This window comes from Bacillus rossius, chromosome 7, assembly GCF_032445375.1.
Source record: "Bacillus rossius redtenbacheri isolate Brsri chromosome 7, Brsri_v3, whole genome shotgun sequence".
In the NCBI taxonomy this organism is placed as follows: Eukaryota; Metazoa; Arthropoda; class Insecta; order Phasmatodea; family Bacillidae; genus Bacillus; species Bacillus rossius.
In genome coordinates this window covers 7,914,873-7,930,338 of record NC_086335.1, presented here as the reverse complement: position 1 = coordinate 7,930,338, position 15,466 = coordinate 7,914,873, and the positions used below count along the sequence as shown (strand labels likewise).

The 15,466-nt window shown below is 34.1% G+C and overlaps 1 protein-coding gene across 2 annotated transcripts in view; it reads right to left on the bottom strand.

Moving 5' to 3' along the window:
- Positions 1-14,410, bottom strand: part of LOC134533669 (protein Peter pan) — a 66,337-nt gene extending 51,927 nt beyond the window's left edge. The window contains exons 1-3 of one of the 2 annotated variants that reach the window (XM_063371213.1): positions 14,153-14,410; positions 11,003-11,170; positions 2,085-2,408 (exon numbers count right to left, since the gene is read on the bottom strand). In XM_063371213.1, coding sequence (XP_063227283.1) covers positions 2,085-2,408; positions 11,003-11,170; positions 14,153-14,176 — 516 coding nt within the window. In that variant the 5' untranslated portion in view covers positions 14,177-14,410. The remainder of the gene's footprint in view (positions 1-2,084; positions 2,409-11,002; positions 11,171-14,152) is intronic. The other variant, XM_063371215.1, reaches the window with a different exon arrangement.
- Positions 14,411-15,466: the final 1,056 nt, after the last annotated feature.

The following is a 15,466-nucleotide window of genomic DNA, read 5'->3' as shown; positions in this document are numbered from 1 at the left end:
CGAGCTAAGGCATTGCACAAAACATTAATAGCTATAGTTAATAGCTTTTAGATTTATGTGAAGAAATACAAGCAGATTGACTATGTGTGTCGCCTGACAAGGATCACATGAACCAGATGGTGTTGCACTCTCAGACACACACATTTCGTCTTTTGTAACATCCTGCATCTTAATTTTTATATAGTGGAATCGCTTAACATGGCTCCACATATTACTTGTAGTGAAAGATGTTTTGTTTCCATGTACACCACCACGCTATATTTTTTGAGAACAATATTTACACACTGCATATTTATCGTCTGGCCCGGATCCTAAAAAAAAATATTTTCACACAGCACTGCGACTAGGCATACCCATGATTATTATGCGACATTAAATAGTGAATGCAATGTATAAAAGCTCTTAACAAATATTTATTATGGTAAATGCCAACAAATAGAAAACTTAGCAAAATATACTGTAATATTTGATCAAGAATTCGTCACTCTGTTAGTGACTAGAAAACATTAAAACAATCTACAGTCGCCGAGACGTCTTAGCTAACACAAACATTACCAATATTCGAAAAATTAATTTCGGCCGCAAACAGAAATATTCCTACAACCTACCACCAACTATCGCAATCGTGAACTTTTATTCCTGGTTAAATATTTGTTGTTAATATACGGTAAAAATAAAAAGTAAAGAGGACTTTCCCGTTATTAAAGCAACTTCAATCATAATAAAAAATAATAGAAAAAGGTTCACGTATACAACGGAAATTTCGGTGAAGAGAGATAAGTTGGCCAAATTGTTTTTGTTCATCACATGACGTGCGTAACCTAAACGTAAAATGGAGATCTTGTGATGATGCTCTTCAAATAATATTATTGTGTTTTATACTGTTTTATGTGTTGTATTTTATTACAAGCGGCACTCAAAGCAGTTGTTTGATGCATGGAGCTAACAATAATGGAAATACTAGCCATACATGCTAGAAGAAAATCGTCAATTGAATAAAATAAGAGTATATTTAATTTATTAGACGATGAAGTTTCTGAAACTTTCAGCGCGTATGTAGGCCTACAGTCTGAACGGTGTTTCATGAATTAAACTTAAAAAAGAGTTTACTATTTACCGTTAAAAGAATATATTAGCATCATTGGCATGTTTTTCTTATAATGCTAACAGATATCTATGATAAATATAATGAGAAACTGTTGACAATTTTGTCTAAATAATTGGTTGAAATATCGCAGATTAAGATTAATTACCGATTCTCTATTATAGGGCGATTACAGTTAATCGGTACATCCCTAATACTAGTACCATGTTTTATCGCATAATCATCCCACATTTTATACCAAAATCAAGTTTGAAAAGTAGGGGTGCGACGTTTACGTGAGAAAAAATTTTTTTGTCAGGTAAAGTTATTCATAAAAACCAAACCCATTCATACAAAGTGTGTTTATTTAAAAATTGGAGCATAAAAGAGCACGCCAAACAATTTAAATTAATAAGACATTCAACAAAAACCATTCTTCAACTTTAAATAGAAAAACAAAATCTGTGACCCGAATGCAAGCCTGAACTAACGCATAACTCTCGTCGTAGTACACACTTACCACGAAAGAGTGCAGGCCATCAAATGTAGTTAACTCGGCACTCGAAAGAGAGCGCACGGTGTATGAATCGGTGAGATATCAATATTTGACTACGTGTACGCGCTCTATAAGGGAAGCAACATAACCAAACACGAATGATGCCAACTAGCGCTGGCTACATTTTTATAAGTGGTACACCGCAGTGACACAGACGATCAGATAAAGGTTACAACGTTTAAAATTGTCTTTAAAAGAAAATTTACACATCAGACAACTTCGTATTTCCGTTAATTAAATAAGTTAGTGGTAATGTCAGAATAAATATTAGATTTCTACTTTAAAATACATTGTTTTTTACGTAAAAGATACCTACACAAAGAGCTCTGTATCTAATAGCGGGACCAAAAACATCCTGCGACGATTACGCGAGAGGTTGCTTCATACAAATCTAAGACATAGGTGCGACAACCATGCGATGTGAGGAAGCAGAGGAATGCTCGCCTTGCGGACGTTGATGGTGGGGAACATGTTCTGGAACATGGATGCCATGAGCTTGAGCTGCAGCCCCTCGCCGCTGAAGCTGTTGAGCACGACGAGCGGGGAGTGCCGGAAGGACTTGGCGACCACCTGGGGCCGCCTCTGGGCCGCCAGCACGTCGTGCACCAGGGAGTAGTTGAGCACCTTGAAGGTGAGCGTGGGGCCCCGCGGCAGGCGCGCCAGCTTCAGGTAGGGGCTCTGCTCCGTCTGCGTGAACACGCACATGTGGGACACGTGCAGCACGCCCGACACCGACACAAAGTCCTTCATCCTGTTCTTCTTGCGGGGCTGCACACAAACAACACACACATCAATCCAACGACAGTGTCACATACATAGGTACAAGTACATGATTCAGGGTAAAGGAGCCAGAAATGGAACGCAGCATTTAGTAACGAACAATTATTTGCTAAGAGTATTTCACAAACTATTGATGATAAAAATATACATAATTTGGCCTGGATTTGTACCCAGGTCATCATGAATGGAAGTCCAATGTTAAAAAAAATGGGTGCGTGTACTTATGTACGTGCGTGAGAAGTTATACTTCTTTGGCATCATTAAAAAATCTTTTTAATTGCATGCAAATAATTAATTACAATAAAATAATAAAAGGGCTGGAAAAATATAGTCAACACAGTCCATAAAGTTCAGTTTAAATATGAAAAATTAAATAAATAAAATTTAGAGAAAAATAAATATATATGACATTATTTGTACCAAATATTATAAGATTCTTAATTTTAAATATTTATTATTAATTATTTAATATTATAAAAGAAAATAAATATATTAAATAATACATTCAAAAATTTAATATAAGTTTATTCATTTTTTAAATATTTATTATTTATTTATTATTTTCTTAATTTAATATTCACTTTTCATTTTTATCAAAAAGGTTTCATTAAATTTGTTCATTTATTTTATAAATATTTATTATTTATTCAATTTAATAATTAATATTTTAATTTGATGTTTGATTTTAATTTTTATCACAAATTTTTTATTAAATGTTTTATTAAATTTATTTCTTTATTTTGTAAATATTAAATAACCAATAATAAATATTTAACATTAATAATTTAATAATATTTAGTATTAATTGTATTAAATAATATTTTAATTTATATTAATAAATAATACATAAGTAATAAGTATAGTTAACCTCAATTATATTGGAGCACTTGAATAAGTATAAAGGCAAACTTTTTTAAATAATATTTACAAATAGTAAATAATATTAATCAAAATATTCAATTTAAATCACTACTGAATATAATTTATTAGCACATATATAATTAACACTTGTATGACACTAAAACACGTGTTGTGAATGTAGAAACTAGAAACACATGGATAAATATTATAAATATGAAAACAGTGATCAGAGGCGACGAGCATGCCAACATGCGCGACTAATATGTAGAGGTTCTATTTCTATTTTGTTGGTAGCGTTTTTTTGAGACTTAATGAGCGTTTTAGCGGGCAGCTTCAACCTGTTAATTTTGTGTTACAGTGATGTGCACACATCTTAAAATTTTACATTCTCATCATTTTTTCATAGCTCGCCTAAAGAAACATAACTTCAAAAACTTTTTCCTAATTAAAGGTACCTATCTGTTAATTTTGTACATATTACCTCTTTCTTACATTTTCACATATCCTGACGTATGAAAACATTGAATCTCAAAAAATATATACGTTTTCATTGCAATATACACACAACACACACACACACACACACACACACACACACACTAGCTGATGCACCAGTGCTTCGCTGGCACTGCTCATTATAGATGACCTACCTCATGGGTCTCCATGCCACACATGGAACAGAACAAAAATTAATCCAACTTAGAAAATCAACTTATAGAGAGAAAAACTATTAAAACTCAAATAAATGGAAGATATATAAACCAAAGATGCCATCTTGGATTCAACAATTTTTAAAGGCTTCGAATTTACAATTATTTAACCAGCAATATTGAGTCAGTACGGTGACAAAGATGATTACACAAATCGGAAAGTGAATAACGCAATAACAGTTGCCAGGAGAAGAAAGCTTTATCGACCATGTGACAGCCACTGTCATGGAGAAAATCGGTAAATTGTGGATGATAGCCACTTAAAAAATTAAATTTAAAAAAAAAAAAAAAATAGAATTTAAAAAAAATTTCTTCAGGTGCAAACAGACCACCCGCTCCCCCAAAATTACCAAGTGCCAAATATCACTGCTCTAGGCCTTTTCTCTCCGCACTACGGAACCTACAGACACACAAACTCTGTAGTTTATAAATATATGTGGTGCTATATATCAGGGTATGTTGATTTTAATCAGCATGATTTAAATTGTGATTTTAATCTTGATTTAAATAATGTGAATTTTTTTAATCAGTGATTAAAATCAATTTATAATATGATAATATGAATGTTAATATTTCCTATACTGTATTGTTTAAACCAAGTAATCATGCCTACTTACATAAAAATTGACTGCTGCAAAGATAGAATGAAAATTGAATAGTATACTTAATTTCTTCTACAATGTATTTTTAGTTATTTTGAAACACTTGTTAAATATAGGTGGGTGGAATGTACCTTTAAATACCACCTCATTTTCTCTCTTCTCTCCTCTACCTCATGTGTTTGTGTTGTGTGTGTGTTATATATCTCCTTGGCAACAGGTTTGTCTTCCAACAATGTCAAATGCTATTTTTATAACTGTAGGAAGGAAATTTTCAGTTCTTTAATATGTCTGGTTTGGTTCAGTCAAGATTAAGAAATCGACTGGGTACAGAAAAAGCTGCAAAACTTGTATTTTTGTTTAAAATTTTAAATAAGTAATATTTTATGTAGAAGTTTTACTTTGAATACTCTCGTATGTGTGCAAATCTGAGAAGAAGAAAAAAAGGAATTTGTGGTTTTGGTTTAAATTACTTTATTTAGAACAATTGGACTATAAGACTATAAGGGATGACAGAAGTGACAAAGTTACATTTAAATATGATTATTTTCAATGGTGTAGTTATTTTCTATAAGACATCTTTTTTTTTACTAATGTTAACTATGTTACTGTACGAAAATTTTCATAAAGTGACATCATTAATGTTTCCTTAACCCCTTCCCTTACAAATAAAATCAACAGTGCTTACCCAAAAACATCAATTTTTTTATTGCATATTCGAAAATAACTATATTTGCCTATGACATTGCACATAAGTTTGATACATTTATTTATTAATTTCATATAAATATTAAATTTTTTTATTTTACAATAGTTATTATCCCGAGTTAACTCGTGTCATAAATTTCCACGCACAAAATTGTATATATCACTAATTCTTTGTAGACTTATTCACTTCAAACACTAAGGAATAAAACACATTATACCATGTGGTTCATTCTACCTTGTGTGAGGTATGATACACACGAAAACACGGCACTACACACAGTTCAGAGGAACATTGCAGTCTGCACAGAAGTAACGGCTTTCTCTGCGGATTTTCTTGCCATTTGAGTCACGTACTCTGCTGCACATAGCGCATTGCCTTGTTGGGTTGGCTTTCTTCTCAGTAGCTGGTATCAGATCAGGAAAATGCCTTCCTGTCAGACGAAGAGGATGTGCTGTGGTACCTGGACGTCCCCGAGATGGAGATGTGACAAACGGGCGATATTTTTCAAATATATCCTGGACAATTGTCATTCTGCACTGTAGCGGAGATTTTTTGCCACCTTGTTTGCAGTACATAATGTAGGAATTCCACAATGCTAATTCCATTAGGTGGAAAAAAAATCTTCTTATAATATTTCCTTCCAAGTTTCCTAGGAAGTGGATAAGTGGACATATATTGATCAACTAAATCAACTCCTCCCATTGTGTTGTTGTAGTCAACTACCACCTTTGGTTTTGTTACAGTTTTAGAGGCAGTTTTCACTTTGACTGTATTTGCATTGTGGATGGTGCTGAGAAGAACGACATCCTTTTTGTCTTTCCATCGAAGAGCCATCACTTTTCCTCTCTGAAAAGATGTAATTTCACCCCTTTTCAGTTTTTATGTTTTAAGTTGGGCTGGCATTTCTTTTCTGTTCATTTTTACTGTGCCATAAGTGTCAGTGTTGCGAGAAATCAGAATATCTGCAAGTTGAGGTGATGTTCTGTCGTGAGACAATATCCCTTGTCTAAAAAGGGCTTCATGAGAGTCATCACAACTTGAGATGACATCGGAAGTTCTTTGAACTCTTCATTCAGTGAAGTACCTTTCCCTGTGTATATGATGGTAGAGACCACGTAGCCACTTTTCGACTCGCATAACATGAAAGTTTTTATTTGGAATATACTGAACCCATCCTAGTCTCCCCTTGTACAACAGCAAACTTTCATCAATTGTAAGGTCTCTTTCAGGTGTGTAGAGACCAAAAAATTTCTTCTCTAGGTTCTGATACACTTCCCAAATTTTATTTAATTTTGGGTTGGGGTGAGTTTCAGCATTGTAAGATTCATTGTTAGAAAAATGTAGATATTGTTTCAGTTCAACAAAACGACGGTAGGACAGTATTTTTGAAAAAACTGGCACGGAAACAAAAGGATTTTTCGACCAATAGAGCTGTTGTTCAGGCAACCTCACAATGCTCTGTAATATTATCACAGCCAAAAAAACAATAATTTCTTCTTTTGTAGTGGGATGAAACTGTTTTGATGAACCTGGTTGTTTGGCTTGAGTTTGCTCTGCAAATCGGTTTGTTTCAGAAACAATGATTTCGAGTAAATTGTCATCGAAAAACAACTTGTAATACTCCAACAAATCATCGCTTTCATCTCCTGATTGCTAGAAATTCATTGTTGGAATACCTTTGAACGGATATCTTGGTGGTGATGGAGGACGAGGCTGTTGTGTTTTGTCTATCTCGCACCACTGTCGCAAAGCCGACCAGTCAACAGAACTGTCGGAGTCTGAACTGCACTCACCTTCTGAACAAGATGATTCGCTACCAGATTCTTCAACATCGCCATCGATACTTACTATTTCACTATCACTGCAATTACTATCATCACTATCCATTTTAGGATGTAAGAACTGTCAAAACTTCAGTTTATTTACATTGAGTTAAATAAACTGTCAGTAAAAACATATATTCTAGTCACTTATAACAAACAAATAATAAAAGAAACACGTAATTATGATGATCTCAACTTTTACAATTATGAGTATTCACTTGCAATATGTAAACTGAGCACAAAACAAAATACAATTTGTCGAAAACGCGCGCAATCGACACGGCGCAGAAGGCAACACGCAGTACATGAAAGAATAGCAGATAATACAAGCAGCACAACCTAGTGACTGCTTGTGGAAGCAAAACAAGCCAGCTTCGCTGGCTCGGTAGGCAGTAAAATTTTAGTGGAGCATTGAGTAGCATTTATACAGTAAATATACGGGTTCATTCGGGTTAGTAAATTTTCAACCCGAAAACCACATAAAGACCGAGTTAACTCGGGATAATATATTTTTATTACGATTAATAGCCCGAGTTAACTCGGGATGATCAGGGAACGGGTTAAAACATTATGCAATGTAAAATGTTGTTATTTCAAAGAAAGAAAATTAGGCTAGTTGTCTTTACAAAATGAATTAATCTGTTATTAATTGTACTGCAGAGCAAAGTCAAGTCATGAAAACAGTCATAAAGTACTGTATAATACACAGATTACGATTTTGTATATTTTAAACAAAAAAATCGAATTTTAATAAAAAAAAAACGATTTTAATCCAAAAAATCTGATATTTTTGATTTTTTTTAAAAAAATCAGGATTTTTTCATACCCTGCTATATATACCTATTCCTCACTTAGCACGACTTCAGATTGTGCAAATTCATTTAGTACGATTTAATTTTACTGGCCCAGTCTCAAATAGCACGTCTGTAAACTTCAGTTAGCACAAAATCTCGGGAAAAAAAAAAAAAAAAAAAACACAACGCCACGAAGTCTGTTTCAACTTCTGTAAACAGATGTGCCGTGGGATACAGTTAGCCAAACAAGGGGGGGGGGGGGGGGAGGTCTGTCTACGCTATCGGCTGTTGTACAAACATCAGCTGTGGCAAGTTAAATTGCGGCTATGGAGTGAAAAGAACCCAATGTTTTTACGTCCGTGCGAATGCCTCCGTGCCGTACTGTTGTCGCCTGGCCACAAACCGGGCCGTGAACTCAGTCGAGCCAGTGGCAGGGAATTCACTCAAATAAAAGCAATGTCTGCCCATTCAGCTGCCGGTAACTGTACGTGCTTGATCACTCATAATGTCATAATGCATCGTGTTCAAGTATTTGAGACAAAACTAGAAGTATTACGGCGCGCAGATTGTCACGAAGGCCACACTTATGTTGGTCGCACTTTAGTTTTAAGCAAGTCAACTGTACGTACAATCGTACGAAATAAAGACTCTTACCAAAAGTTTATATAAGTCTGATGCTGTTGGTTGTTGTAGCGGGAATATATTTGTCATTTTATATACATACATACATATATATATGGCCTTTTAATGCATAAATATATGTCTTTCAATTTCTTCATTAAATAAAGTATAACAGATACACTCAAAAAAGTTTGCAGTCCCATTACGTTATAAAAATTTAATATTGGACTGAGCTTTTCAATTTCAATCTTTTTTTTTAAATTAAAATAATGCATCACAGTGATTTAAGGAAAATTTGAACTTGCTAAGATATTTAAGCATTTGATAACTTTCAAGATATACTTGTATGCATAAAAGTGACATTAATGCTAGTCCAGAACCAGTGAAAAATACCTGATCCAGCCGGGAATCAAACCTTGGGACATTGACTCACCAACCAGAAGCTCTACAATGCTCTTAATTAAGGAACAAATATTTTAGTTTTGCACTGAAATATTTTGTTGGTCGTAACAATTCCACGTGAAAAAAAAATATTTTATTTTACACTTTTAACAAAATATTCATATTAGTTAAAACAATTACTTTCAGTTAACAATGTATTTTTACGACAAAAAATTTAGTTTCAACTCTAAATATTTAATTCACCAAATAGAAAATAATATTTTTACACTGCAATTGAATTTTTATATTGGTATAACCAATGATGGCCAACTTTCGCTCTGTGGGCAGAATTCAGCTTGTAGCTTTGCTGTAATTGGGTGCTTATGAGACTCAACAGGACGTATTACCCTGGGCAGCTCAAGCTATTGAATTATCACAATCCTAAATTTGTAACCATGCCCATTATCCGTTTGCTAATATTGTCATATTTAATTGTATTGGAGCCTAATCTTTAATCTTTTAACTTAGTATAATTGAACCCTCAGTCTTATATTGAACTTTTTAAAGGGCGTAACGTAACGTATGTTATGAAGGATTTCAAATTGTTATTGTTCAATAATTTAAATTTTGTTAGGATTGTTCTGCTTGTCATGTGGGACAGTTATTATTATTAAATTGATGTCCTCTTATAAAATGTTCTCGTTTGCACAGGCTTTCTCGGACACAGGGTAATATTTTCTTGTTATGCTACAGGCTATTGCAGTGTCCCTGGACAGTCTTGTACCCTACTGGGTTGCAGGTTTGATCCCAGGATCAAGACCACTATCATTATGTCGACCCCAGTAATTAGCAAGAAGATTTGAAATGTGTATGCCAAATCATAAACAGCCTGGCCAGCTACGGATGGCCGTGCCACTGCTTCAACCTCTCCTTGATGAATGCTGAAGAACAATATGCCACCAGTATCACCTTTACTTTGCTGTGTTTGCATGCACACACCCTTAAAAGCAACACTCAAAAAATTACTTATTTAAAAAACGAGTAGCAAGTACGTAATATAGTATTTAGCTCTTCAGTGTTATCCCTACAGTTACAGAGGCAGCTTGAGACGAGGCCTCCACTCCGTCTCGAGCGGGCACGACGGAGGCCACACCCGTCACTCCCCCTCCCCCAGCACCGAGTCCTGGCGCCTCGGTACCTGCAGCCCTGTCGCGAGAAGTGGCACTAACTGGACACCATTTCCCCCGCAGCTTTCACTTCCAGGGCGGGACCTGAGGGGTGCATGCAAGCTCGGCGCAGCTGTCGAGCGAGCAGTGCCAAGCCGTGTGTTGGGACAGAGGTGTGTGGCAAGAACGAACAGTAGAGAGCCACTGTCCAGCCCAGCTCCAGTGGACTCTTGAAAGAGTGATTATTTATGTGAACAGACATTTAGATTATTGTAATTAGACCAATAGTGTAGATATTAGTTAGTAAATAAAACTCTTATTAAATTATTTGGCTCATTAATGTGCGCAATTTATACCGGATAGCTATTCAAGGAACGGTTTACAAATCACATTTAACTATTGGAGGTATTCAATACTGTGCATAATGGTCGAGTGTTCAAGATTTTATATTGGATATAATGAACTTAGGATCGATACCTCATCAGTTAACTCAGTTAGATATAAGCGTTTACTTAATCATTCAATAATGATATTATTAAAAAATACAGGTTTAAACTACACATTTTTTAGGCTTAAGCTACAAAACCAATTTTAAAAATTTCTAAAGAAGTACAATAATACATATTTATAGTGTGTGAAAATTTAATCATTTCCCGTTGGTAACAATACATAAACCTCTATAAGGCCAACAGCCAGCGGCAGGAGCGATTCGCCCGAGTTAGTCGAGTGCAACACAGGGGGTTATCGCAATGCCTGTTCGGATGACATACACAGATCAGTAAAGTTATGGAGAGAGCTGAGCATTCTCTCATGAAAAAAAGTGGGCATTGGGTTTCAAAAAGTCAGGAGCAGGCATGTTTACATGTTAATAAATATTGCAAAGCTACATACATGGCTTGTAAAAAAAAAAGTTCAAACCTTTAATGATGTTGCTGTGAATGGTTCCATCACTTTTCTGAAGTCCTTGGTAAGAATATGGACATACTTCCCCACAGGTCCTCTGTGGATCACAAATGAATGTGGGGCCTTTTTAAGTTCTTCAGGTTCGCCGCCATCATGCTGCGCATTCCTTTTCGCACAACGACCCTGCGAAACAACCAACAATATAACTTCCACAAAGCATTGGCTTACAATCAATAGATGTACATGAGTAGTATCGGTTAACTGTTGAGAAGTAATTGCACACACGTACTTACGAAACTTGCAAATATAGACCCAAGCTACCTCTAAGTCTATTTTGTACAGCATAGCACAACTTCAGCACACTTATTTTCAATGGTCATATCACATGACTATCCTTTCCAACAACACTGGTGGAGCTACCACTTTACGAAGAAGCACCAGAGGTGACAGTGTATCAACCAGCTTAATTATTTTTTTCAGCATCAAAAATTATTACTTTCATCATTTCCCTGCAGAAACTATATACTTATTAATGCTACAGAGCTTTAATATTTATAAAGACTTTTTTAATTTTTTTTGTTATTATGAATTTTTAATATGTATTAATATTAAAAGTTTAGTTTTCGTTATAGCTTCAGTATATCTACTTATTTACATGTACTGTATTTGATTGTTTTTACAGTTCTATGTTACCAACACTGAATACTTTTTTTTTTTTTTGACATTTTACAGTCATTTTTAAAATTAAACATAGGTAATTGTTTTGTAGTGTTCCTAAAATGGTAAATATGTAGTTGGGCGGTATTTGCGAAAATAAATGTTAAAAATCCGAAAATATTTTTATTCTATGCTCTTTAACTTCCTCTTTTCAATAAAAGCGGCGGAGGTAATAAATTCCAAATACTTTAGGAGATATCGAATTTTTAAATTTCATCATATGTAGTTGAGCGGTATTTGCGAAAAAAAAATGTTAAAAATCCTAAAATACCTTTATTAGATGCTCTTCAACTTCCTCTTTTCATTAAAAGCGACGGAGATAAGAAATTCCAAATACTTTAGGAGATATCGAATTTTTAAATTTCATCACAATTATAGCAGTGCGTTCATGTGTCTTTCACCATTGTTTCTTGTTTACGAGCATCTATTTTTTTATTGGATAATGATGTCACGTGATTGTTCGTGATAGGCCAGAATTCAAATTAACCAATACGTGATTATTTACTTCATTTATTGTTTAAAATGGTATTTAATTACCGCCTCCAACTTAGGCGAGTTTTTAACGTTTCTAATTTTAAAGTCTTATTTTTTATTGTTGCGCAAGTAATAAGTAACAAAAAAAATTTACGTGAGTTGTTTCTGTTCATCCTTTGTCCTGGTTTGTTAGGTCAGGTCAGTTACATTATAAATACTTTAAAACTAAAGAACCATTGAAATAATTTCATATTATTTCTAATGTACGCTTAGTTTCAAAGTATTTATAATGTAAATGACCTGACCTAATCGACCATTTTCATTAATTAGGCATTCACAAACACACGGCAAAATAAAAAAATGGCGAAGGTCGAATGATAAACACAGGTCTTGTATGCAAAATAAGAACGGCGATATCTCCTAAAGTATTTGGAATTTCTTATCTCCGCCGCTTTTAATGAAAAGAGGAAGTTGAAGAGCATCTAATAAAGGTATTTTCGGACTTTTAACATTTTTTTTCGCAAGTACCGCTGAACTACATATGATGAAATTTAAAAATTTGATATCTCCTAAAGTATTTGGAATTTATTACCTCCACCGCTTTTAATGAAAAGAGGAAGTTGAAGAGCGTCTAATAAAGGTATTTTCGGATTTTTAACATTTTTTTTTCGCAAATACCGCTCAATACATATTTACCCCTAAAATAACCTACCCTAACCAACTGTTAAGTTGGTTAGGGTAGGTTATTTTAGGTACATAGGTTCATATTTTACAAATGGTGCGTGTCACGGTACTATCTGCGTACCAATATTTTCATTTATTAATTTACATAAATAATACTTAAACTGATATTAAGCATGAATAATTTTTTCAGATAAATTGTTGCTACAGTTTTATTTTTGTGGTCGGGTAGATTATCACACATCCTGGTGATCATAAGTACAAAAAAAAAAAAGTTAAAATGCCAGAGAAGTATTTTACTCACCGCAATGTGGTTTCACATAATTATTTTAAAATAAAACACAATTCATATATTTGGTTTTTTTTGGTTACCAAAACAATAAAAGGCAGGAATCTTGGCATGTATCCCCAATATAAGTAACTGAAATGTTCAAAATAATTAGCAGCACCATAGAAGGTAGGTAAGTACACAATGTTTTCGTAAAGCCCGTTCTACAATGACTCGGAATTGGTGACAGATCTCACGGAACGAGTAATTATGTTTTGGCAAGCATGCGAACACTGCTCCATACGGTTTGGATCAACAATGCCCACCACATATACTCATGGGCGTAGCCAGGGGGGGGGTTTTAGGGGTTCAAACCCCCCCCCCCCCCTTAGCACCAAATTTTTAATTAATTTCTTATTCATCACTCAAAACCAATTCCATATTAAAATTAATAAAATTTTTGCAGTTACAATATTTAAATTTAAGTACCGAAAACTGCTAAAATAGCACTATTTTACACCTTAAAATCCAAATTTTCCCGGGGGAGGACCCCCGGACCCCCCGCTTTAATACGGAGGGGGGGGGGAGGGGAATGCTTCTTAACACCCCCCATACACAAATCCTGGCTACGCCACTGCATATACTAACACTACTTCAACCAAAAGAAGCCCAGTGTTTGAGTGTGATGGTAACCATGTTAGTTTAGGTTATGTACAGCAAAACAGTTTCAAACACAATACTACATGTTGTGTCATTACTTTGCGATTTTATTTATATACATAATTCCTGACCATGTTATCTTACTGTAAATCTAGATATATTTTGAAAATTGATTTATGTAATATTAAAATTTTATTGGTTGCAATGTGTTACGTTTTCGTGCACCGTTAAAGTGGCAGAAGGATAGTGAAACGTACATATCTTGCAAGTCCGTGTTGTTTCAGGGTCATTATGGAACGGCCCTTAAACGGAAAAAAAGCTTTATCAAAATTATTAACAAATGACACAGGAATAAAACACCTTACTTTCTTTGATTTCTTTTTGCCCATTTCTTATCCTCTTCTAGCAGCAGAACTCGTTAATAAAAATCAAAATTTATTTCCACAAACTGCCACAAACACACCAAAAAGACGTAAACAGCAAATAACCCTTGTTTTAAAACCAAATTGCACATGGACACGTGCTTGGCTCCTTTCTTTTCTATACAGCCATAGAAAAGTAAAGGGTACTGCTAGCAACGAGCATATCATTCTGTGGAGCATAAATACGGGAAGCCATATTTTCACAGACGAGAGAGCCAAACCCGAAATTCCCCGAAGTTCATGCTCGCTTTTTTTTCCCCCGTACAACAGGTGTATTTATTTGGGGGAAACCGTTTACATGATTTCACAGTATCTTTAATGTAGCTAACCTAACCTAATTTGCCATTAGTTATCATGAATGGTATATTTATTTACAATGAACAAAAAAAATTGGTTGTCTGTAAAGTCGGTTTACGGACCATAGTTTAACGTGACGTCATAACAAAATATTGATGAAATTATTGATCCAAAAGAAAATAAAATATCGTATTTGGTCTGAGACTGAGCCGTAATAGGTTTTTGCATCCAAACCATTTTGGCATTAAAAATATTACCGTATATTCTTTGAGGAAGAATTTTTTTTTAATTTTTTTCTATCATTTGTATGATAAAATCTACCTCTGCATATTTTATGAATAAAATTGAATCATTTTTATTGAATTATCAGTATTTTGTATGGATACAAAGAAGGAGTGAAATGAAATATGTATACAATTTAATTAATAAATTTACTTTTATTTGCATTCATTAATTCAAATATATTTATTACTTTTGAAATTTTGTGTGCGCCGTATTTATTTTTACAAGTACAAAAAAAAAATTTGCAGCTGCCGAGATTCGAACCGATAACCTTTGAATTGGAAATTCAAATTCAAATTCAAAAGATTTTTATTTTACATTGATACACATTTACATTTTTCATGGCAGTGTGGCATGCCAGCACCAGGTGCTCCTTTGCCAAAAATTACATATATTATTTATGGTTACACTTTACAAACACAACAATATTTACAGAAAATTACATAAGTTTTGCAGATATTATTCAAAGGAAAGGCCACAAAACCCTATTGAGAATAATTGTTTCAGATGGTATAAATAATAATATTCCACGCACGATATTTGTTTGAATTTCTTTTAACTAGAATATTCTCTGTTGGACTCGAAATATTTACACGCTCGTGGGCTCATAACTATAATACTGTGTGTGATTTAGTTGATCAAATAATAACTCATGACAAATAACTACCAATGTGAAAC